General features: G+C 39.5%; 1 protein-coding gene across 7 annotated transcripts in view; it reads left to right on the top strand.

The window, feature by feature from the left end:
* Positions 1-27136, top strand: part of LOC105493024 (NME/NM23 family member 7) — a 208637-nt gene that overhangs the window by 166480 nt on the left and 15021 nt on the right. For all 7 annotated transcript variants that reach the window (XR_011610935.1, XM_071075327.1, XM_011760446.2 and 4 more), the window contains one exon: positions 3851-3958. Coding sequence is in view for 6 of the 7 variants with exons in the window: in XM_071075327.1 (XP_070931428.1) it covers positions 3851-3958 (108 nt within the window). In the remaining variant the exon portion in view is untranslated. The remainder of the gene's footprint in view (positions 1-3850; positions 3959-27136) is intronic.

Here is a 27136-nt window from a genome sequence, read left to right as displayed (position 1 = left end):
CTAAAACATGCAGGAGAGAACTGCTCCAGAAGGGGTAGGGGTACTGGGTGGGCTGCACATCAGACATATGGATGCAAGGCTGAGGAAGGGCACGGGGCCATAAGCAGGGTGGTTAGTTGGAGGGCTGCATGAAGAGCAGCAGAGTAAATCAGCGCCTTCACATTTGCTTGCTTATGTTGAGCAGAAGGCAGTTGATACTTTTAGCCACAGCCTCAGGCACTGAATGTGGGACTTGAGCTAAAGAGGCAGAGCAATGGGAAGGCAGCTAATGACACTCAGGAAAAATGGTAGCACCCCCTTCTGAACGGAAGGCAACCAGAATACGTTATCTAGCAGCATGTCCCTGGCATCTATGCCAACCAAATAGAGAACTCAAAAAAAAAAAAAAGCCAGGAATTACCAACCATTTAAAGTTTATGAATATCATAAAGAAGACACAAAACTCAACCAACAGAACCTAAACCTAAACAAAACAAATTAATAGAGCTAACAAAAACAGACTATAAAATAGAAGAGTAGGTTTCCTCAGAAAGACTTAAGAGAATATTGGATCCATGGAAAAAAATATATAGATATTGGAAATTAAAAACCTATTTGTTAAAGTTTTTAAAATACACAGTAAATTAATAAAATAGCACAGTGGGCCCAGTTTACAAGCAAATTAGTGAGGCAGCAGATCAAATGGAGTTATTCTCCAAGAGTATAACACAAAAAGATAATTACATGGAAACTGTAAAAGAGAAAGGAGAGTTAAGAAATTTCAACGTCTTTCTTACAGAAATAAAGGCAAGAAGAGATAAAACGGAGGAGAAAATAATAAATAGTAGAAGCTGACTGAAGATGTATATCTTAGATTAAATTGGACCATTGAGTATGGAACAGAATGACTGATAAATGACAAAGGCCTAGTTAAAGAGATAGTGCAAAACCTTTCAGAAAGAAAAACAAAAATAGTTACCTAAAGGGAATGGTAATCAGATTGCCGTAGTCTAAAGTGCCATAAATATATATATATATATATGTGTGTGTGTGCAAATGTGCATAGTGGTTCTGTGGAGAGCCACTCAGATGTCCCTCTGCCCTTTAGAACTGAAATGCTCATTCCTGCTGGGAGTGGCAGGAGCTGACAGTAATCTACAAAATCTCTCTCCAGGAATTGCCCTCTGCTGAAGAAAGTCACTTTGCCTAAGGTCATGTCCCCTTCCCTGGAATGACCCATATCTAGTAATTTAACAGTTTGGGGGATAAAGGCCTGACCCTTTTGTCTCCGTTGAGGACAACTCTGAAGGGCCGTTGCAGCTCCAGAGCTCTGTGTAGGATTGTCTGAGGCCATCCTCTTTTCCTCACTTCCCCACAAGTGTAGATCCTAAGGCCACAACCAGCAAACTTTTTGCAAATGTATCTCCACTTCAGAGTTGGTTTCCCAGGGAATGCAACCTATGACAATGTTTTTAAACACAGTGGGATACTCACTAACATTCATTATGTGTTGGGATACAAAATTCCTTCAAAGACAGATGGAAGAGACCATATTTTCTGACCATAATACAATATGATTAGATATTAACAACCACCCCAGGAACCACCAACCAATCGCATTTATATTCACACACACACACACACACACACACACACACACACACACACACGAATCTCTCTGTTTTGCTGTTGTTGTTGAGATGGAATCTCGCTCTTTCACCCAGGCTAGAGTGCAGTGGCGAAATCTTGGCTCACTGCATCCTCCGACCCCCAGGTTCAAGCCATTCTTCTGCCTCAGCCCACCAAGTAGCTGAGACTACAGGTGCGCGCCACCATGCCCAGCTAATTTTTGTATTTTTAGTAGAAACAGGGTTTCACCATGTTGATCAGGCTGGTCTCTAACTCCTGACCTCAGGTGATCTACCCGTCTCGGCCTCCCAAAGTGCTGAGATTACAGGCATGAGCCACCGCGCTAGGCCAACACACATGAACCTCTTCAGATTTCAAGTGCTGTGCATGTAGCAGACACTTACATGAAAGTAATATTTTAATGAATGTAGTACAAGTTAAATAAAATTTTCTTTTTTTTGAGACAGGGTCCTGCTCTATCACCCAGGCTGGAGTGCAGTGGCGTCATCTTGGCTCACTGTAGCCTTGACCTCACAAGCTCAAGCCATCCTCCCACTCAGCTTCCCAAGTAGCTGGGACTACAGGGGTGCGCCACTACACCCGGCTAATTTTTGTATTTTTTGTCGCGACGGGATCTCTCTGTGTTGCCGAAGGCTGCTCTCAAACTCCTCCCAAGGTGCCAATTATAGGCATGAGCCTGGCCATCAAACAAAATTTTAGAGAGAATAGGTTCTAATAAAATAGTTTACTGAAACTGAGTAATTTAAAAGTGTTTTATTCTCTGACCGGAAATAAGAAAAAGAACATGAGTACTCACCTTTCACAATTTCATAAATTACATCTTATGTCACAAAATGACAGCTTTCCACTATACAAACAGAGTAAGTCTTCTGTTTGTTTTTTGAGACGGAGTCTGATGTGTTGCCCAAGCTGGAGTGCAATGCATAATCTCAGCTCACTGCAACCTCCATCTCCCAAGTTCAGGTAATTCTCCTGCCTGAGCCTCCTGAGTATCTGAGATTACAGGCACGCACCACCACGCGCAACTAATTTTTGTGGAGACAGGGTTTCACCATGTTAGCCAGGCTAGTCTCGAACTCCTGACCACAAATGATTCACTCACCTCTGCCTCTGAAAGTGTTGGGATTACAGGTGTGGGCCACCATGCTCAGCTGAGTAGGTTTTTAATATTGGATACTTACTTGCTAGAAAAATTATGGAGAACAGAATGAGAGTAATAAATATGAAATATAAAGACATCCTTATGTTCTGCTTTATCAAAATGTTTTTCCTAAACATAATACATTTATAGCTGACATTTGTTGGAAACCTGACAAATAAAACTTAAGTAATTAAATAAATGCATGCCTTAAAACATTGTTAAGTGATGCAACCACAAATGTGAATGCTGCCCTGAATCTTTGCACCCTAAGCTATACCTGTCATGATTCTTTCTGATTTCCACTTTCATAGAGATGATCTACTTACTAACTTGGCCTCTCAATATGTTGCTCTTCTTTCTTCTAACATTCTTGCCCTCAAACTAACCTTAGCCATGGTTATGCCTTAAAACTGATCATTATCAATCACTGTAGCCCTATCTCCTCCCACCCACCGTAATCTCAATCTCAAGTATCTTTTAACTTTCCAGCTCTCTTCCTCTAACATACTGATCTCAATAATTATCCCGTACTACTAGGAGCTCAAATTCATTGATCCACCTTTTCATTGTCGATTACCTCTTTATCCCCTAGGTCCTCTCTTCCTGTCTTACTCAGTTTAAATTTTTTTGTACATCATTATCATTCCCTTGCCTCTCTCTAACCCTCATTAAATTCAGGGCTATTTGTGACCATATTTTTCCCCCTAAAGATTACTACTAAGTTGATACAGCTAACATTTTAAAAAAATATTTTGAAATTGACAGCATCAAATTGGTTCATTTTAAATCAAAGTTATTAAGATCTCTACTGTCTTTATAAAATACAAGTCTTTCACGGTAATGAACTAGCTTCACATTTTGTGTGATTCCCAAAATCTACTGATAAAAAGAAATGCAATTATTATTTTTCCCCGATGTAGATGAAAGCAGACTTTACATTGGGCCACAGAAAAACCCTTATAAGCACTGTCTATATGTAACATGTATTTCATAAATAAGTTAATGTGTCATATAACTAGTGTTTTTCTTATTTATACCATATGACTAACTTTAATCTATATGTGAATGTATGTTTAATAGGAAATTGCCCGGCATTTACGCCCTGGAACTCTCAGAGCAATCTTTGGTAAAACTAAGATCCAGAATGCTGTTCACTGTACTGATCTGCCAGAGGATGGCCTATTAGAGGTAAGATAACGAAGGTAAACATCCTATTTATATTTCAAGCTCGTAAATTATCTCAGAAGTTCTAATGTGTAAGAAAACTTTTTGTTTTATTATTTAACTTTAAGTTCTAGGTTACATGTGCAGAAAGTGCAGTTTTGTTACATAGGTATACACGTGCCCTTGTGGTTTGCTGCACCCATCAACCCATCACCTACATTAGGTATATCTCCTAATGTTATCCCTCCCCCAGCCCCCCACCCACTGACAGGTCCCGGTGTGTAATGTTCCCCTTGGATGACTCTGTTCCTTGTCCACCTGATGATTTTGGACTGCAGCTTTCAAAGACCAATTTGTAGTATGCTGTATAGCCTTCAAAGAATTTAGATAGTTTTTCTAGTTGGCATACATTATGATTTTAAAATAATTAAATGGTGTGAAATTTGTTTTTACGTCAGATGACTATACCATCACCATAAATTGCTAGTCATGAAAATACATACAGTTGACCCTTGAACAACGTTTGAACTGTGCTGGTACACTTATATATTCATTTGTTCAATAAATATATTAGAAAGTTTTTTGGAGATTTGTGGCAATTTGAAAAAACTCTAGGGTGAACTTTGTAGCCTAGAAATACCAAAAATAAAAGAAAAAAATATGTATATTATGAATGCGTAACATATAGGTAATTACTAGTCTATTTACGTGTTAATCAACTTTTTGTTAATAGTGAAGCCCCCGGTCAACAGCATTAGTAGTTAAGCTCTTGGGGAATCAAAAGTTATATGTAGATTTTTCCACTGTGCAGGGGATAGATACCCCATACCTCCGCACTGTTCAAGGGTCAACTGTTTTCCAATGAAATTAAGAAGTCCAGCCAGGCTCAGTGGCATTCACCTGGAGTCCCAGCTACTTGGGAGGCTTAAGTGGGAGGATTGCTTGAGGCCAGGAGTTCAAGGCCATGGTGTGCTATGATTGCATTTGTGAATAGCCCTTGCACTCCACCCTGGACATCATAGTGAGACTTTGCCTCTAAAAGGGCGGGGGAGGAGTCTAATATACAGTGTGATAGTGTTACCCATGGCAAATTCATAGGGGTCTGCAGCAACCTCAGTACTTGCCTCTTCAGAAGAAAGAATCCAACTGAGGAAGCATAAGGCAGAAGGAGAGACTGAGGCAAGTTTTAGAGCAGCAGTGAAAGCTTACTTAAAAGCTTTACAGCAGGAACAAAAGAAAGGAAAGTACACTTGGAAGAGGGCCAAGCAGGTGACTTGAAAGACAAGTGTATGGCTTGACCTTTTGACTTGGGGTTTTTATATGGTGGCATACCTCCAGGGTCTTGCATTACTTCTGACCACTCGCCCAACTCCTGAGATCTTACTGGGAAGCCACTCGTCACCAGTTTTAGTTGTTTTCGATCTACTAAGAGACCGCCTTTCCCTGGTGCCAGCTGTGATCAATTATTACTTCAGCGAGATAGTTAACAACCACCTGACCATCATCTGATGGTCTCCCGATACTCCTGGTGTGAGGTATGGGAGCCCTTTCCTGCCCTGCTCATACCCGACTAGCTACTGACTGTAACAATAGCACTAAAAGTGATAGCTAACATTTTGGTCACCTTTATTAACCAGATTCTACCATGACACATGTGTTGTATAAATGATTTCTTTTCATTGCCATAGCAATTCCAATAGGCTGGTATTTGTTATATCTGTTTTTTTTAGGAAACTGAAATTGAGACTCAGAGAGGTTAAGTAACATCCCCAAGCCAGACAACTAATATGAGACAGAGCCATATTTATCTCTCATATTTTAAATTAACATAAAATATGAAACAATGAAAGAATTCTGAGAAAAATATAAGTGAAAATAGGTCTGGTTTAGGGTTAAGAAAGTCATTTCTAGACCGAAATCCGAGAAGGAAACTGTAAATACAAATTTTATTTTTTTAACTTCTTATATATTTTAAAATTTTTGTGTCAAAATAAGCTAAATGAAACTTAAAAAGAAATAAATATAAGTAATTATACTATAAATGACAGAAAAATGGCTGATATCCTTAATACACATTTATTTTAATGAGTATTATGTTTTATGTGAACAAATCTATTAGTCTTAAAAAAAAATTATGTCCTGGAAGTTGTACATAGAAAAGCCTTCCCCAAATATTTTGTTTTCATTTTCATACATTGAAATGTTCAGTCCACCTGGAATTTATTAGACATATCGTGTGAGGTATGGATTTAGCCAGCTATCACAATATTGTTTATTAATAATAAACATTTTATTTAAATGGCTAAATCCATGGCTAAATTTGTTAAATCCTTCCATCCTTTCATTGTTCTTTCTCATTTATTGAATACTTATATACATCCTTGCCTGTTTCTGAACTTCCTGTTTTATTCCATTGATCTGTGCCAGCAAAATACTGTTTTTATTATTATAGCTTATTTATACTTTACAAAAGTGTTCTTGGTTAGTCCCTAAAATGTATTCCTCCAAATGAACTTTATTTTATCTATTTATTTATTTATTTTTTGAGAGGGAGTCTCGCTCTGTCACCCAGGCTGTAGTGCAGTGGTGCGATTTTGACTCACTGCAACCTCCGCCTCCTGAGTTCAAGCATTTCTCCAGCCTCAGCCTCCTGCATAGCTGGGGTGACAGGTGCGTGCACCACGCCCAGCTAATTTTTTGTACTTCTAGAAGAGATGAGGTTTTTTTTGTACTTCTAGTAGAGATGAGGTTTCGCCTGAGGTCTCCTGACCTCAGGCAATCCACCCACCTCCCAAAGTGCTGGGATTACAGGCATGAGCCACCACGCCCAGCCAACCTCCAAATGAACTTTAAATGATTTTTTACCGAGGTCTTTACTCCACCCCTACAAAATGCAAATGGGATCTTGACTGATGTTACAATATGTTTATAAATTATATGGAAATGTCATATCTGTAATAGTGAGGTTCTCCAACTTCATATATGGTATGCCTCTCCTTTTATGCAAGCAGTAGAGTCACTTTTTTTCATATGGTTCTTAGTCATAGTCTATTAAATTTATCCCCATGTTTCTTTGTTGTTGTTATAGGAAGTGACTTCATTAGCTCCATTAACATTTTCTGATATAGTCCAAGATATTTGTAAAATCTTATCTATTGTGCATCTTTGTATGAAATTTAGACATACTTGTGAAATGTAAAAATGTAACAAGCTTTATTTTTTAATAACCAAAAAGATTAATGTTTATTTAAAATTTTCACTTATTTTATAAATATTTCCTCACCTTCTGATAGCTTGGACCTGTCAACTAGGTTTGAACAGAGACTTTTACTCAATAAGACTGAAATATTATTAACTATGAAATATATACTCATTAAAAATATTATCCAAGGGGGACTGAGGGAAAAAAAAAAGAAAAAGGAAAAAGCATTATCTAAGGTATGCCTATGATATTGCTCATCTCGTTTGAAATAGATTATTACTGCCTGTAGTTTGTAAAGCCATTTACTAAATGATTGAATTTTTTCTGATCTAACTACACTGGAGATTTCATTGCATACTAATGACTGTGTGGTTTAGATTATTAATCAAAAATCAGAAGTTAGAGCTTCAGTAGCTTCCTCTCATATGGCTGATTATTTTACTTGATGTGAGCTTGAATAAGCCACATTTTCTTTCCATGCCTCACTTCTTTTATCAATAAAATGAAATAAAGAGTGCTGATATAGTCAAGGATGCCCTTATCAATTAACTACTTTCAGATTATTATTTGGCTTCAGATGATAAAATACTATGAAAATACGTAAAAGCCAAATGAGGTGTCTGGCTATAGGTCTTCAAAGTGAAAATCCGAGTGACACAAAGACAAGTTGTCTGATCATTGAGCACTTTGTTCCTAAGATCAGCTCTTCATTAGGGGGACATCCTGTAGATGCAGAGTAACCATAAAATTTATTGCCCAATTAAGCACACTTCGAAAGGCAGCTCTAATCAGAAAAGATGTTAGGACAAGAGGCATAAACCGGAACTGTCACATGCAAACTGGAATATATTGTTATCCTATTTATATGGCCAGAAGAGAAAGAGGGGAACATGCTACTTCTCTCAGAAAGTATGGCTTCAGTTTATATTTTGTCATTATCCGTTATTTTATTTATTTATTTATTTTTATAGCAAACAGTTATAGAACATGTTTTACTTGCTGGATTGTGATAGGATCAAACAACTCATTTCTGCTGTACTCCTAGAATTCATAGTAAGTTTGAGAGGTCAAAGATCTTAGCATGAATACCGAAATTTGTTTTCTTTGAATATTGCTAATTGTGACCCAGTCAATTTTGTGATTATAGGAATAAATTATGGTATTTATAATATGAGACATTCTAGAATGTTCTTTCACTGTTAATGTTCTCTTATACTCTGCTGGTTGTAACTATAAAGATCTTAAATTTCTGTGTTAAAGACAGCATTGATGGAAAAATGCTCAGCTGAGTAAAATACTAGTTTTCTATTAATGACAAAGAATTTTTGAAGTAATAATGCCCACTGCTGGCAATGCTATAGTAAAGTAGATACCCTCATAAAGCTGGTGACAACTATGGGCATAACATATTGAAAGCCTTGGAGTATTTCTATAACTTTTGTCCCAGAATTCTACTTCTTAGAATCTAAGCAAAGGAAGAGAGTGGCAGCAGGACTACAAAATGGAAAGTTACCTGCACAGATGTTCATGGAAGGAGTATTTGTGATCATTAACAATGGAAATCATATGCATATTTACAGATATATCCCACCTTCCCTCCTCTAAGAAACCTTCTATGGCACCCATAGTCTGCATCAGTCCGTACGTGTGTTTTCACAGCACTTTGCCTTCCTATACTATAGTGGTGTAGACAAGACTCAAAATAGCTCTCTACACCTGGGCAAGTTACTCATGTCACTGTGCATAGGTTTCCTCACTCTGTAAAACGAAGGTAACAGTACCTGCCCTATCAAATAGCATTGTGCCTAGCAAATAGTGATTGCTCAACAAATGATAGCAGTTATTATTGTTATACTATTACAGCACAGTGTCTGTTTGCTCGTGTGAGACTGTGAATACACATAGGGAAGAGATTTTCTCTTGCCTGGCATATAAAAGCTCTTCAATAAGTGATTTTTGAAAGAAAGGAAGGAAGAGTTTAGTTAAATAAATTATATTTTTTGCACTCATTGAAAAAGTACGTCACCTTTTTTCTCTGGTGATGATGAAGACTCTGTAACAGTGTTTCCTAGCCTTGGTTGCACGTCAGAATCACCTAGCCAGTTTTTTAAATACTGATGTCCAGACTCACCCCCAGAGATACTAATTTATTTATTTATTTATTTTATTTGAAACAGAGTCTCGCTCTGTTGCACAGGCTGATGTGTAGTGGTACAATCTCGACTCACTGCACCCTCTGCTTCCCAGGTTCAAGCTATTCTCCTGCCTCAGCCTCCCAAGTAGCTGAGACTACAGGTGCAAACCACCATGCCCGGCTAATTTTTTGTATTTTTAGTAGAGGCAGCGTTTTGACATGTTAGCCAGGATGGTCTTGATCTCCTGACCTTGTGATCCACCCGCCTTGGCTTCCCAAAGTGCTGGGATTACAGGCATGAGCTACTGTGCCTGGCCAAGATTCTAATTTTTTAAAACAATTTTAAACTTTTAGAAATGTTGCGGGTACAATACAATAAACTTTTTTACGAATATTTGAGAGTACGTCATCAACATAATGTGCATACTTCTGAATCCTTCAGTGTGTATTTTTAACATAAAAGGGCATTTTTTTTTTTTTACATAATCACATTACAAGCATCCAAATAAGGAAATCAACATTCATTCATTACTACCATCTAATCCTTAGACTCCATTCAGATTTCACCAGTTGTCTCAATAAGGTTCTTTGTTAGCAGAAGGATCCAGGTCAGGACCATGCATTGCATTTAGTTTTCTCCTTAGTCTCTTTCAATCTAGATCAGTTTCTGAAATTTTCCTTGACTTTCATGACCTTAACACCTTTAAAGATAACAAGTAGAGATTCTAATTTAATTGATCCATTTATCCCTTGGCTCATCAGAAATTTTTCTAGATGGCTTCCACCTACAGTTCTAACAAGATACTGGCAAATTTATTTTGCTGTATGGCATACATTACTCATACAAGAAGTCATTTGTTGGCTCTTGTCTATGAAAATGAATGATGCCTTTGTGATGTTATGACTCAACCTCGTGTACGCCTCCCCTCTTCTCCACTTCAGTGTCAGTTGTCATCTCACTCATGTCACCAGTGATACTTCTGAGAGTCAGTTTTACTTTCTCCTTGCTTCCTTCATCTTTCCCCAGGATTCATTGAAAAACATATCTTTGGGAATCATTGTATGTGGGGAAAAAATATCTACTTCTTTGCCTTTCGCTTTACCTCCAAACCTATGGTCTTTTCCAAGGACCTTCTTTTTCTGATTTTCTCTTACGGGAACAACCAAAACTTTGCGTGTACTAAAATTGAGAACCTCACTGTTGCTAAATGGGTATATGGTAGAAAATTCAAGTATGTTCACATTTTAATTCAGTATACCAAAATGATACGTCAATCATTCATTTAGGTACTTTTATTATTATTATTATTTTGAGACAAGGTCTCACCCTGTCTCCTGGGCTGTATTGCAATGTCATGATCATGGCTTACTGCAGCTTTCACCTCCTGGGCTCAAGCAATCTTCCTGCCTCAGCTTCCCGAGAGGTTGGGACTATAGGCTGTGTGACCATGCCCAAATAATTTTTTTTTTTTTTTTTTTTTTTTAGTAAAGATGGTGTCTCATCATGTTGCCCAGGCTGGTCTTGAACTCCTGGGCTTGAGCAATCCTCCAGCCTCAGCCTCCCAACTTTCTGGGATTGCAGATGAGAGTCACCATGCCTGGCCTGTATTTATATTTTTTAAACATTAAAGCACTTCACTGAGGACACAGCCGTAAATAGAATACATGAGGCTGTTATCCTCACAGAGCTTACCTTTCAGGAGACAGTTATGTATAGCAAATATTTTATAGATGATGAAAACATGGGTCTTTCCTGTTTTTTTTTGTCTAAATGTTCTATAACTTGGTGATATCATATTTGTGATTATAAAATTTTAAGAAGCATATAAAATATTTAATTGTATGTATAAGTGTAATTGCCCAACAGGTTGTTCCTGCCCCCTGCACAGAGAAAATCAATTCACCAAGACTGTGTTATTGAAGTTACCATTTTAATTGACAAGAGGCCACCCACATAAGAGATGGAATTATTACTCAAATCAAATCAGTCTCCCCAAAGGATCAAAGGTTAAGTTTTTTATGGACAGTTTGGTGGGCAAGGGCTAGGAAGTGGGTACTGCTGACTGACTGGGGATGAAACCATAGAGATGTAGAAAACGGTCGTCTTGTGCTGAGTCTACCTCTGGGTGGGGCCACAGGATCAGGTGAGTCATAGGTCAGGGTCCACGTGAGGTCCATCGGCTGCTGGAATGCACATCTAAAAAACATCTCAAAAGACCAGTCTTAGGTTTTATGATAGTGATGTTATCTACGGGATCAGTTGGGGAAATCACAAATCTTGTGACCTCTGGACCACATGACCCCTGAGCAGTAAAGCACTATAGAACCTACATCTACATTTTAGCAGCGTTCAGGCCGCTCCCATAATCTTAATCTTGCAACTTTTCATTAGTTTTACAAAGGCAGTTTTCAGTTCCTGAGCCAGGAAGGGGTTAGTTCTTGCTTTCAGGTTAAACTATAGACTAAGTTCCTCTCATGGTGAGCTTGGCTGACACCCAGGGAAGAGTGAAGACAGCCAGCCTGTGAGGCCAGAAGCAAGGCGGAGTCAGCTATGCTAGACTCCTCTCACTGTCATAATCTTTGCAAAGTCAGTTTCATAAGTGGTTGATCTAAACAAATCTGAATTTGGATACATAATTATTTCTGCATGCATTCTTATTCTGGTATACTCTGGGGGAAAAAATAGTGAATCCAGGATTAATCAGAAATAAACATAGGTGCAGGGTGACTAAGATGATTGGACAGGCCCCATTTTCTTGGCCATGATTAACACAGGCCTCTGCACATACTGACACTCATAATTTATCTTTAGTTTTAGTTTCTATCTTGAAAGAAGAAGAGTTGTGATTTTTACTAGTACATTGTCAAAGAGGGAACAACTTGTCCAAATACAAAAGCAAACAACTTTCTCTTAGAGATCTAAAAATAGTGCAGTAAGACTGGGGCTTTGCCCAGGAGGTAGAAAATGGCAAGAGATAAAGCTGGAAAAGTCAGCAGGGGGCTTGTAAAGTCATATTAAGACAACTGAACTTCATCTTGAGGCCATTAGGGATCCAAATAAATGCTTTACTCAGGGGAATAGCACAATCATATCTGTGTTATAGAGGTCACTCTGGCTGCAGTGTAGAGAACAGATCAAAGGGCCCTGGGGTCGGGCAGGGGAAACAAGTGGGTGGAGTCTAGAGGGACAGAGACTAGGTAGAAGTCAATTAAGGTAATTCAGGAGAAAATTGTGGTTTCCTGAATTACTATGGCAGAAGGGATAGCCAGAAGCAGTGAACTTCAAAAGACATTTAGTGAGGTAGAACAGCCAGCCTCAGAGACTAACTGGATGTGAAGGGTAGCCTGTGGGAATGAATCCAGACTAATGCCTATCCGCAAGCAAACATGATAGTACCATCTTTATCTGTGATCTAAAAATCTAAAAATGTCTGAAAACCAAAGTTTTTTCATAAGTGTAATGGTAAAGCCTAACCTGATCTTATATCAAGTTGTGTATTAAACAGTTTTGTTTCAGTAGCTTGACAAAACATTTAATGTATATCATTTTTATTTAACCTATTTAGTGTGACTTTTCACACTGCTGTAAAAATGCTAATGTATTTGATGATGAGTGACTTCCCAGACCCTGTGGAGTATTATATAATATATACTATGTATTCCAGATTATTATTGTAAATTCCAAAACATCTGGCACCAGGAGTCTTGAATAAGAGATAGTAGACAAAGTTTGAAGTGGTCATGGAGAAAGTGCTGATGACAGAATATACATTTATGGGTTGCATTTACAATTCAGTTGACTTAGGAGATCACATGTATTATGGTGTTATTGTTTTCTGGTGAACAGTTTGGCCCAGGGGTGAGGTTTTTACAGGAGGGTATGATGAGGAAAGATAATTGAGGATGTTAGCAACTGTAGTTAAAGTTATAAACAAGGAAAGATGTGATGGCAGGAGGTGCTTGAAGAAAGGGAGAAAGTAGATGGGCCAAGGGACCGAATGCTTTTCTGAGGTACCTACAGAGACCCCAGGAATAACAGGGAAAGAGCTGTGTCATGGTACACTTCAGAAGTGGAGCTTTCCATGGTAAAGGATGATATGGTTCAGGGTGTGGAAGGAGGTAGCCAGTGTGGAGTGGAGATCAGTATCAGTTACTAGAGATATGTAAGTCTACAAACTGAGAGAAGCTTTCATGTTGATTGGCATTGAAATCACCTCAGATCATGGTTAGGAGGCAGGGTGGAGAGGAAAATGGTGGCTCAAAGTCTGAAGTCTTTCACAAACGAGGGAAGTTTGTGAACCAAAGGTGTGACAGCAACAAGGAGAAAAAGTCTAGCCAGATGGCATAACTCTCAAAAAGTCAGGAGTTCGTATATAAGGGGAGGAGGTCTTAAAGTAGCACTGGGACAGAGGATAGAACTGTTCCTACCCTCCTGGCCAGAGATGCTTCTCTTGAGGACTCTAAGGAATTGATGCCCTTAGGGGATGTCCAAGTTTCACTTAAGGCTAAGAGGCCTATGAAGAGATTCAAGTTTCAAGGGAGTTTACAATGGCACTGAAGTTCTGCAGAAAGCAATAGGAATAGTTGGAGATTGGGGAAGGGAGGAAGAATCTCAGAGCCATGTGAGAACAGCAGGATGGGAGAAAAGAGGTGACTATAATGGCCTCCATTTTGGTGGGTTGGGGTGTGACAATAATAAATTTTCTGGTCACTAGTAAATAGAGACCCTAAAATAATCTTTAAAAATGAGAACTTTTATTTTTCCGCCCCATAATTTGAGATCTGAAGGTAGGCCTGTGGGACTGGTATGGCAGCTGCATAATACCATCAGTCACCCAGTCTCCTTCTCCTTGGTACTCTCACCATCTTCAGTATGTGCTTTTTGCCTTGTTGCCACAGAATGATTGTCAGAACTTGAGTTATCACTTCTTTTTTCCAGGCATAAAGAAAGAAGAGTGAGGGCAAAAGGGGAAGAATGCCAGCTGAGCTAATACTTCCTCCCTTGCCCACCTTTAAGCTTTTCCAAAAACCAGAGCCCTCACCCAACAGCTTCTGGTTATGATTTTTTTTGTTGTTGGTATTTAGTACTGTGGCCACCCCTTTTTAGAAAGGAAGGGAGTAAATGTAGTTCTGTTAGTTGGGAACATTGCTCCCGCTAGCAAAAATCAAGATACTATTAGAAGGAAGAAAGGGAGAATGAATGCTGGATAGGTAAAAAGCAGTATCTTCTCCAGGTAGTCAACAAGAGGTATTTAGCTAGTAAACAGGCTTCCAATAGAACTGGCCCCCGCTGATCCCTAGTGCGGTGGTTCTTACATGTCCTCCCTGCTCCAGAACAGCTGCATCACCTGAGAACTTAGGGGAAATGAAATTCTCGGGGTCCACTGTAGGCCAGCTGACTTAGAAACTCTGGGGGTTCGACCCAGGAGTCTGTGCTTTAACAAGCCCTCCAGGTGCTTCTGATGCCCATGAAATTTGAGAACTACCATCCTAGTGCAGCAGTTCCCAATCAATGGCTTGCATTAAAATCACCTATGGAGTTTTTTTTTAAACTATGTAAGCCTAGAGCCCTATTATAGAAGATTCTGGTTAAGGAGGTCTGGTATGAGCTTCTTGTATCTATAGAAGAGAGCCCCCTTATTCGTGGTTTCACTTTCCCCATTTTCGGTTACCCGTGGTAAACCATGGTCTAAAAATATAAAATGGAAAATTCCAGAAATAAACAATTTATAAATTTTAAATTGTATGGTACCTTAAAGAGCAGGTTGGAAAAATTAAAAACTAGAAAGTTTCGAATTGTATGCTGTTCTGAGTAGTATGATGAAATATTATAGTCTATTGTTATAATTATGCTATTTTATTGTTAATCTCTTACAGTGCCTAATTTATAAATTAAACTTTATCTCATATATATGGAAAAACATAGTATAGATAGAGTTTGGTACTATCCACAGTTTCAGGCATCCACTGGGGGAACTGGAACATATTCCTCACTTATAAGGGGACACTACTGTATTTTATGTTGCAGGTGATTATGATATTCTGATATGGCTGATGGTTAAACTAGCATAAGAAACCAGTGTCCCAGTGAGTAGGGGCACACCAGACATTTTTTAAACTTATAAAAGAACCTATCAACATAGTAAACAGACAACCTGCAGAATGGGAGAAAATTTGGGCAAACTCTGCATCTAGCAAAGGTCTAATACCCAGCATTTATAAGAAACTTAAATTTACCAAAAAAAAAATTAAAAAAAAAATCCTCCATTAAAAAGTGGGCAAAGGACATGAACAGATACTTCTCAAAAGAAGCATCATACACCAGACTTTTCAGAAGTCGGCTTTGGTTCTGCTTTTGAGGAAAGCCGAGACCCTGTGAGCAGGCCAGCAAAGGGATTGTTTTGTTTTCAGGACCTGACTGACAGTTGGAAGCAGCAGCAGCCTCTTAACTTTGAAGGGATCTATAGCCTCTCTAGATGGATTTAACTGTAGCCAACGGTTGTTACACTTCCAAGGGAGTTCCAGTCTCTGAATGGGGGAATCTTTGGCTTCTCTGGAAGCAGCCAACCATGACCTGATTGATTACCCAGATTTTTGGGGGCGAAGTCTCAATGTTGAGGCTGCCGTTTGCCCTCCCAGGGAGGAGGAGAGGCCTGAGATATGTGGCATGCATGCATTGCATGGATGCTGAGGGTAACAAGGGCAGAGGCCCTGGGTTTCTTGCAGCTTAAAAGAGTTATATGCAGGTTGATCAAATCTGCACTCGCTATTTAGCATGGTCATGTGGCTCAGAGGTGTATAGGGGACCCAGTCTTGTCGTTCTCCCTGTGGGTTGTGTAAGTGCCTTGAGAGCCTGGGCTTATCAGGGACTTTTATATCTCCAGCTGCTAACATATTGCAGGCTTTTAGTCTGTTGAGTAAACGCGTGTGGGAATATATCATGAATGGCGACAGTACCTCCATACCCTCTCTCTTTTTATATGCCTGAAATGTCTCAATGACCTGATCAGAGTGAGCCCCACTTTCAAGTACCACATCTCTCCGTTCCTTCCACCTGCCAGTTGCCAGAAAAGTCCACTACAGCATCCCAAAAATGTGAACAATTATTATGTATCAATTAAAAAGGCCACTTCCACCAGCATCTTCTTTCATTGCTGTTTATTCAAGTAAAACCTGAAATATGTGCATGTGGAAAGCGAATGGTTTGCATGGATTCTTTTCTTCCTTCTCAAACCTGATATTTCAGAAGTCTCTACATTCATCATAAAAACATCATGAAAATATAAGAGATCTTAAGCTATCAAATTGTAATTCTTTATGACCCAGTTAGTATTTCATCAGCATTGGTGTTTTCTCAGATAAAAGAATCTTGGATAAGGAGCAATTTCACATTCCCTCCTATATCCCATCATAGTGGGGGCATATGTTCAGTGCTAGATTCACAGGGAGTTATAGGTTCACAGGTCTTTCTGTTTCTCAAGTACAGTGCCAGCTCCACCTTTCTTCAGACAGGCTGCCTTCTGAATCTGAAAAGTAACAAGCTTAATGACTTAAGGACTATATTTAATATGATTTATCCCACTTTATATAGGCACTTATAAAATCATTTGCCAAAGACGCTAGGATTATTTTAGATTAATTTATTTTGGATAAATTGGTTAATTAATAACTATGGAAAATACATATAAAATAAATAGACACAATCATTGGACTAAAAGTGACCTTATAGGGGGCATTTAAGAATCTCCAGGCATTTTGTCTCAGCCCTTTTTGCATCTTCTCTACCTATTCCCTGGGAAATGGTTCTCAAACAGTAGCACAATTCCCTGGATGGCTTGTTAATTTTTTATTTTTTTAATTTTTTTGAGACAGAGTCTCACTCTGTCATCCAGGCTGGAATGCAGTGGCATGATCACAGCTCACTACAACCTCGACCTCCCAGGCTCGAGTGATCCCTCCTCAGCTTCCCTAGCAGCTAGGACCACAGGCATGTACCATCATGCCCCCCCAATTTTTTTTTTTTTTTTTTTTTTTTGTAGAGACAGGGTCTCCTGTGTTGCCCAGGCTGCTCTAGAACTCCTGGGCTCAAGCAGTCCTCCCACCGTGGTCTCTCAAACTGTTGGAAATTACAGGTGTTAGCCACCATGCCTGGCTGGGCTTTTTAAAAATACCAATTGCTTGGCCGGGCGCGGTGGCTCAAGCCTGTAATCCCAGCACTTTGGGAGGCCGAGATGGGCGGATCACGAGGTCAGGGGATCGAGACCATCCTGGCTAACACGGTGAAACCCCGTCTCTACTAAGAAATACAAAAAATAGCCGGGCGAGGTGGCAGCGCCTGTAGTCCCAGCTACTCGGGAGGCTGAGGCCGGAGAATGGCGTGAACCCGGGAGGCGGAGCTTGCAGTGAGCTGAGATCCGGCCACTGCACTCCAGCCTGGGCTACAGAGCGAGACTCCGTCTCAAAAAAAAAAAAAAAAAAAAAAAAAAAAAAAAAAAACCAATTGCTGAGTTCTACTCCAGAGTGTCTAGTTCAGTACACCTGAGACAGGGCCTGAGAATTTGCATTCTAACAAGTTCCCAGTTAGTGCTGATGCTATTGGTTTAGAGTACCACACTTGGAGAGCCACTGTTCTAAGCCAAAAAACACAGTGTACTCTCCATTAAGTCAAGTTGTTCTCTTGATTAATTTTTGTCAAGCTGTTGTCAGATTTGGGATTTCACAGGCCTAGAACATTTCAAAAAAAAAAAAAAACTAAACAGTAACAAAACCCACTTTGGGGATAGACGTAATGATAAAGTTTTTAAAACTGAACAAATGAAGACATTAGAAAAATTTGTTTCCCATCATCATCGTTTTGTTTTAAAAGGACATTTTAATCACCAACAGCATTTTATCATAGAATAATGGACTGTCTCTTCAACTGAATAAATTCAGCTTTCCCTAAAGCTCACTTTATTGCTATGGCATGCCAAAGGCATGATGGTTGAAGCAGTCAGCTTCAGGCACAGGCAGAGCAGCGTTGCATGTTCTGTAGATCATTTTAAAACAGTAATAGAATCCACTAACAGTTTGTCTGCTTTTCATTATCACCATAAACAGGCAGTTCCAAACAATGTCAGTGAGCAAATACTGTCCCTTCCCTGGGGTGGGCTACTCCTGCCAACCCTTGCTTCATCAGTGCTTTGTTGCCCTCATTTTTCCCATTTTGCCAGAAAGCAGTGAAATGTCATCCTAGACCCTCACCATCTGGTGGTTGGGAGCAACTGGGCTAAGTTGCACCTGCTTATGGAGTCTTTGATAATTTTATTCAAACTTGATATGGAAAACATATATCACATTTCATAGGTCAAAGAGGAATGTAAACTAGTTGAGTCCCGCAAATGATGATTTTATCTATGTTAAAGAAAATTGGGCCAGGTGCTGTGGTAATCCCAGCACTTCGGGAGGCTGAGGCAGAAGGATTGCTTCAAACAAGGAGTTTGAGACCAGCCAGGGCAACACAGCAAGACCCTGTCTCTCTCTTTTAAAAAGTTTTTTTTTTTTAATTATACAAATTTTAAAAACATATTTAAAAAATAAAGAAAAAAATCCTTTATACTTATTTGGAGAAATAGAGTATTCTTTAACACTTATATATAAGCACAAATTTTTTAAAAAATATTTATTTAACTAGGACTAATGGACAAAAGTAGGAAATTCTGATTTTTTTTTTGAGACAGAGTCTTGCTCTGTCACCCAGACTGGAGTGCACTGGCTCAATCTCAGCTCACTGCAACCTCTACTTCCCAGGTTCAAGCAATTCTTCTGCCTCAGCCTCCTGAGTAGCTGGGACTGCAGGTGCACACCACCATGCCCAGCTAATTTTTGTATTTTTAGAGAGATGGAGTTTCACCATGTTGGCCAGGTTGGTCTCGAACTACTGACCTCGTGATCTGCCCATCTTGGCCTCCCAAAGTGCTGGGATTACAGGCATGAGCCACCGTGCTGGGCCTCTGATTTTCAAACTCAAAGTAAAAAGCCAGAGTTTTTTTTTTTTTTTTTTATAATATTGAGTTCTTTAATGTAACATGAGGAATTGAAAATTAATTTTATCTCTTTATGGCTTAATTTTAAGTTAACTACCATGTGTTATTTTATCTAAATTCCATTCATTCATTGATAAGAATGTGCAGTCATTTCACCAGGTGCTGTTTTGAAGATACACGTTTCTGCCCAGCACAGTGGCTCACAACTGTAATCCCAACACTTTGGGAGGCTGAGGTTAGAGAATCACTTGAGCCCAGGAGTTTGAGAGTGGTACTGCCAAACTCTCTAGAGTTTGAGAGTGGTGAGCCCAGTCTCTAAAGAAATAGAAAAATTAGCCAGGGGTGGTGGCATGTACCTGTGGTCTCAGCTACTCCAGAGGCTGAGGCAGGAAGATTGCTTGAGCCTGGGAGGTCACAGTTGCCATGAGCTATGATCATGCCACTCTACTCCAGCTGAGTGACAGAGTGAGATTCTGTCTCAAAAAATAAAAAGTGATTATCCCTATTTGGCTGGGTGCAATAGCTCACACCTATAATTCCAACACTTTGAAAGACCAAGGCAAGAAGATCACTTGAGCCCAGGAGTTCAAGACCAGTCTGGGCAACAGAGGGAGATGTCTCTACAAAAGACAAAAAAAAAAAAAAAAAGTTAGCTGAGCATGGAGGCAGGTGCTTAAAGTCTCAGCTCGTCAGGAGGCTGAGGTGGGAGGATCTCTTGAGGCTAGGAGGTTCGAGGTTGCAGTGAACCATGATCACATCACTGCACTGCAACCTGGGTGACAGAATGAACTTTGTCTCAAAAAAAAAAAAAAAAAAAAAGGAACAAAAGAAGAATTGAGAGTTTAGATGGAAAAGATAAAAAGACATGTAAAATTAAATTGTAATATAAAATTAAACACCAGCATAAGAGAATGTTGCCAGATAGTGTATGATGAAGTGTTAGAAACAGTAAGTATGAGAGTTTAATGGAGAGCAGTGTGACTGTGGCTGAAGGAGGCCAGGGAAATTTCATGAATTTAATGAAATGGCATTTGAAGAATAAGGCAGATGTTTATACACAGAAAAAGAACATGGCAGGCTAGTTTTAGGAGACATTGAGTTCCTCTAGTTGAAGTGGAGGCTTCCTTTGGTAGAGTATGGAGATAAATTTGGAAATGTAAATTAGAGCTAGATTGTGTAGACTTTGGAAAGCTTTCTCATGGCAATAATGAACATTATGACAATGGTGATAAAGATAATAACTTTAATTTACTAAGCAATATATACCAGGCACTATGCTAAATTGTTTACCTGCATTACGTAAAAACTCTATTGAATAGTTTCTATTATCTCCATTTTATTTGTTAAGAGAGTGAAATGACTTGGCCAGGATCACACCACCAACGAGTGGCAGAGAGCTGAAATTTAAACCCAAGTTTGTCTAAGTCCAAAACCAATGTTTCTATACAGCAAACCAGGTCAAGGATGGCAAAAGTGTTTCAATTCAAGTGCCAATTTTTGATTTATTGATAAAACCACAACCAAATAGAAAAAAATCACCATTATGGGTTACTGATGTTTGCTATAAATGTGGGATGAGAGTTTCTTGGTATGTATGACACACAGTGGCTACTTAGGCTCTAGAAAACTGGAAGCCATCAAAGGTTTTTGAAGAGGGCAGTGACTTGATACAGTAAAGTTTCCAAAACTTTAACCAAGCAGCAGAGTTTAAGATGAGTAGATAATAGAAGTAATGGAAGCATATACTCTGATCATCCAGTAACAAGTCTTAAGGACCTGGTGGTCTAAAATGAGACCATTCAGAAATTTTCTTCTCCTTCAAGTGATCTATTTCTACTATCAAGGTGTAATTCTTTGAATAGTATCTGTCTCCTCCCCTCACCTCTATGCTCCATGAGAATACTGACCTTGTGTATTTTGTTCATTCCTCAGTTCTCCATTGGGTAGGCATTCAATATATTTTTCTTAAATCCAGTAATAATAAAAGCAATGATGATCATAGAAAGCACTCACTTTGTGCCCAGACTGGGTTAAGTACTTTCAGTACAGCAAAGGCATGTGGAATCAGACTACCTCGGTTTGAATTCTAGCTCTGCCACTTACTAGCTGTTCAAGCAAGCAGGTTAAACTCTTGTGCCTGAATTGCCTCATCTTTATGGTGGGGATAATAATAGTACTTACCTCAGAGAGCAGCAGCAAGAAATAAATTAGGCGATATAGTTAAATCAATAAGAATAGGAAGTATTCAATTAAATATTGGTTATTATTATCTTTTTAAATTATTATCATCTTTACCATTCTATACTTGTCCATTAGAAAATAAATATAGCAGAGTCAAAGGAAAGGCTTTAACTTCTATGGCAGGCCTGTTTTGTGTCAGACCTGTTAGGCTCTTTTATAAATGATATGCCAGCTAAGTTAAAACTCTAATTTCACTGTCAGAAGCTACTTAATTATCTTTTTACCAAATACAAAACCCACACAAATCTGAATTTTCTTTTCTTTTCAACTGATTATGGGCTCTAACAAATCTGGTTTCAAATAATGTATTTTTAAAGATAAATTAAAAATGTATCATGGGAGGGCTCCCATGAGGATGCAAGGCAGGCTGAGGAGGCAGGCTTCAGATCGTCATGTAGAGGCAGTGAGCCCAAGGGAGGAGGCAGATGGACAGAGGACACAGGCAGGGGGAGGGGGTCTGCAGAGGGAAGGAGATACTGACCGAGGTCTGGAATGACCATCTCTACCAGAGGCCCTCTGCCTCCCACAGGGTGTCCAGACACCGGTGCACACATTCCTACCCAAGGGCCTGAACTGGCACAGCCCTGAAGAAGGTGGCACCCACTCTGGCAGTCAGTGGGTCTGGCCTAGTGGAAGGATCATCACAGGCTTTAGGGGGCTGGACCGTCTGGGGGGACTAGCGGAGGTCATCTCTTCCAGCCTCCTGCCCTCAACCGAGTCGAGCTCTGAGCCCTGGGTTACCCAGGGCCACCCTGGATTCGTTGGAATTCCTCCACCACCAGTAGGTCAAGTTCTGTGGAGGTCTGAAGACGGTGGTGAGCAGAGGGGAGTCAGGAGAGGGTGAAGAGGGTTGCAGTTCTACCAAAGCCTTGTCCAGTCATCCTCCATCCCCTCGAGGCCTCTTCCCTGATCTCCCACTCCATCCTGCCACTTCATTGATTTCATCAGCTGCCCCTCAAGCACCCAGGACTCAGGGCTGGTTTTGTCTTCCACGGCCTTGGTGAAGGGCTGGCCAGAATCTGCAGCCGCACCTCATCCAGCACCAACTCTGCCTTCCTGCCTAGAGAAATGGGGGTGGAGATGGCATCAGCCTGGGCCCCCTCTCCTGGAAGCCCTGGGGTGGGACTCATACCCAAGCTCTAATGCTGCCATCCAGCAGTCAGCCAACATTGGTCTAAGGGCCAATCCCTTGCTGCCTGTTTTTGTGCGGCCCATGAGCTAAGAATGGCTTTCACATGTTTTAATCGTTGAAAAACATCAAAAGTAGAAAAATATTTTGTAACACATGAAAAGTATGTGATATGCAAATTTCAGTGTCCATAAATAAAGTTTTACAGGAACATAGAGGGGAAAAGGCTTTTATTCTTTTAGTGTAGCCTTTTATGTGTGAAGAGCAAATTATATTGCCTTGCAAGAAATTCAAAGGTCAGTACCCAGGTGCTAGCCTCTGCACCATGCCTATCTGAACTTGCTCCTCTTTTTTTTTTCCCTTTTCCAGCCTCTCTTCTCATCATATGACCCCTCTTGTCTGTCACCTGGCAATACAATTAAACTCATGGATGATTCCCTTTTGTAGCTGAAGTTTAAGAGGCAAAAGCTAGCTGGTTAATAGGAAGGAAGTGAGAATGCATGTTTTTTCTAGACAACCAAAATATCCCTTTGCCTACTGTTTATTAAAAACAAATAAAATCAAAATGTTGTTCCATCACCATAAGCAATGCCTGTCTCTATTTTGTAGGCCTTTACTATGATGATCTTCAGTAACATTAATATATTAAAAGATCATAATATAATAATATATGATCTTTTATCATAATGGAGAAATTAAGGGGTTAGGTTAGCGAGGGCCCTTGAAATCCAGAGAGATACTAGCAACTATTTGTCCATTAATTGCAGCGTATTCACAATACACCTTACCTTTTTTATAACAAGTATCCAGATAGACTAGCTTGCCCTTAGACTCTTAAATATATTTTTTTCAGCTGTCTTATAGAGCACAAAAATATTTGTTATGGGCTTAATACACACACACACACACACACACACACATACATAGAGTAAATTAGAGACAATATATATACAAATTGTAAACTGGAGACAGAGTCTCGCTCCGTCACCCAGGCTAGAGTACAGTGGTGCAATCACAGCTCAATGCAGCCTTGAATTCTTGTACTCAGGCAGTCCTCCTCTGTCAGCCTCCCAAGTAGCTGGGACTACAGGCATGCACCACCATGCCCAGCTAATAAAATAAGTATTTTATAATTGAATGAAAGTGATTAAGAATCATGAAGGGACCGAAAGTCATAAACTAGAAAGATGTTAAAAGACTGGCTCGTATCCGAACTGTATAGTCTGAATTCAATAGGTCAATATCACAGTAGTCTCCCCTTATCCGCAGTTTTGCTTTCCATTGGTCCCAGTTACTCTCAATCAACTGTAGTTCAAAAATATTTAATGGAATGTTCCGGAAGTAAGCAATTCATAAGTTTTAAATGGCACACCATTCTGAGTAGCATGATGCAATCTCATGCTCTTCTACTTTGTCCCTTCTTCATCACAAGAAGGATCAATACAGTACTTAAGATGTTTTAAGAGAAAGACCACATTCACAACATAATTTTAATTATAGCATATTGTTATAACTGTTCTATTTTATTATTACTGTTTTTGATCCCTTAACTGTGCGTAATTTATAAATTCAACTTTATCATAGGTATGTTTGTATAAGAAAAAACAGTATATGTAGGGTTTGGTACTCTGTGTGGTTTCAGGTATCTGCTGGGGGGTTGGGATGTATCCTCTAGGGATAAGGGGGAAATACTGTAATAACCAAATATAATCCTCTAGCAGTAGAGAGAAATGTGTAACTAAAATATTAACCTCTCTTAGTTAAATATTATTATTTTTGAGACAGAGTCTCGCTGTGTCACCGAGGCTGGAGTGCAGTGGCAGGATCTCGACTCACTGCAACCTCCACCTCCCGGGTTCACGCAATTCTCCTGCCTTGGCCTCCCGAGTAGCTGGGACTACAGGTGTGCACCACCACACCCAGCTATTGTTTGTGTTTTAGTAGAGATGGGGTTTCACCATGTTAGCCGGCCGGTCTCAAACTCCTGACCTCAGGTGATCCACCCACCTCAGCCTCCCAAAGTAGGATTACAGGAATCAGCCACTGCACCCAGCCAGTTAAATATTACTTAAAACTAACAAATAGATATGCTCACTAGTGCTCTTATTTCTGATAAGCTTGAAGCTGAAAGAACTTCCAGAAGAGCATTGGTATAGAATATATTGTGTGTATGGGTATCTTGTGAAAGAGAAAACTGAGGAAAGATGCCAAGGATGGTACATGTATGGGTACATGGCTTTGATCCACATATCAAGTAAGGGAGACAAAGTGCCCTTTTTAACCTGTGACTTGTGTCTCTTCACCTAATACAACTGGTATTGTGTTCACATTACGAACCACCAACACTGTCTAGTCCCTTCATTTTCCTGGCAATGGAAGACTGAGGAGAAAGATGAAACCAATCCACTCATTGTGCTTTGCTCTCTGCAGTTTGACCCTGAACTCTTGACTTTGGTCTGCTCCCTGCCTCATTTTTCAGTCAGTGACTAAGCAGTTTTTGAGTTAATAAGTAACTCTCAGGTGACTGATTAAAAATTCCAGGAGGTGACTTAGAAAGGAGTCTAAAACGTTGCTCTAATCGAATTCTTCCTGTTTTTCATTCATAAAATATTACAGGTACTCCCACTTTGGCTTTAGGGTGAAAATTGTTAAACCTACTACTGTTCTTTGTCCTTTAGATAGTTACGGGCATTCCTGTTTTCACAAGAGGAAAACAGAAGACTAGTCTAACAGGAAAATATTAGGTTCAATGTTTTCAACAGCACATGTATAGAGAAGATTTTCCAGGTTATGGAAAGCTTTTTAAAGAAACTAGGCCGGGCGCAGTGGTACACACCTGTAATCCCAGCACTTGGAAAGTCCAAGGCAGGTGGATCACTTGAGGTCAGGAGTTTGAGACCAATCTGGCCAACATGGCAAAATCTTGACTCTACAAAAAATACAAAAATTAGCCAGGTGTGGTGGTGTGCACCTGTAGTCCCAGTTACTCAGAAGGCTGAGGTAGAAGAGTCACTTAAACCCAGGAGGCAGAGGTTGCAGTGAGCAGAGATCAAAACACTGCACTCCAGCCTGGGCAACAGAGCAAGACTCTGTCTCAAAAAAATAATAAAAGAAACTTGAAAGAAATTTTGTCTTCAATATCAAATACCTCCACTACCATGTAGATGCTAATATTGTGTGAGCAATTTTCTGTGAGATAATTGTGAACGATGTTGTAACAACCGCTATATCCTTCTCACCTTTAATCTGAACACTAATTTAGCCACAAAGATAACAATAAGACAACATCTTGAAAGTATCTTATCCACAGCAAAGTCACACTTTCTTTCTTAAGCATAGATGAAATCCAAACTGCTATAGTCGTTATTTTTCAATCTCATATTGGTCAAATGCTTACTTGATATAGTTAGGAATTTGATACAGTCATGATCTTGATGAAGTTTAAAAGATAGCTCTGCTATGAAATTTATTTGCATTAACTCTTTCTTATCATTTGCTTATTGATTTTTTATTTTTATGTATATGGTAGGAATATTAACTAGCTTATAGGGCGTCCTGACCATGTGCCAAGCATTGATCTAAGTGTTTTATATGCATTAATTGATGACTCCATTTACAGATGAGTAACTGAAACATAGAAGAGTTAACCGACTTCCCCAGAGCCACATAGCTAGAACACAGCAGAACACAGACTTGAACCCAGGCAATCTGGGTCCAGAAGTTACACTCTAACCTCACTGCCTTTCCGTATGATCTTAAATGTAACAAGTATTATTTCTCTAGAGTTCATGATAGGATGGGGGGTAAGAGTAGAAAAACTAAGCATGAGGGAAGATATAACAGGAAATTGAGTCAGAATATTTGGCCTCCCTCAAAAGTAATTAGAACGATTAGATATTTACTATGTTTTATCCTTATTAACTAATATATTTATTCACAAACTTGTCCAACTCAGTTTTGGGTTAAAAATATAAGTTATTTATTCCTTAAAAAATTCTTAATTATCAGGCTGCTGCATTGTCAGCAGCAGGAGGCCTCTGAGTACTTGAGGGGGATGAGGGAAGGTCGTGTGCCCCTGGAATTCCCAAGGGTTATTTTGATCTCACTGTGATTTCACTGTGCTTACCCATGAGAGGGGCATAGTCAGTACTTGTTGAATGACCAAGTACATAATTCTCATCTCCCATTTTAATGATAATATGTCATGTGAGGAACAAAATCACACGTACTTTCTCCTCTTTGTCCCCAGTGTCTTTGTACATACTTCATACTTCTGTTAATATATTTGGTGTATTGTAAAATAATTATTTGTTTCTGTGTAGTTATCCCCTTAGTGTGAACTCCTTGAGGGCAGGGGCCATGTCTTACCTTTGTATCCCAAGAACCTAGCCTCTGTTTATCAGTAACTTAGTTGATTATTGAAAAACGACTGTGGAAGGAAGGGAAGGAGTGAGGCAGACAGGCAGACCTA

This window comes from Macaca nemestrina, chromosome 1 (assembly GCF_043159975.1).
Source record: "Macaca nemestrina isolate mMacNem1 chromosome 1, mMacNem.hap1, whole genome shotgun sequence".
NCBI classification, from domain to species: domain Eukaryota; kingdom Metazoa; phylum Chordata; class Mammalia; order Primates; family Cercopithecidae; genus Macaca; species Macaca nemestrina.
Note: the sequence above shows the minus strand (reverse complement) of the source record. Positions and strands in the feature narration are given on the sequence as shown.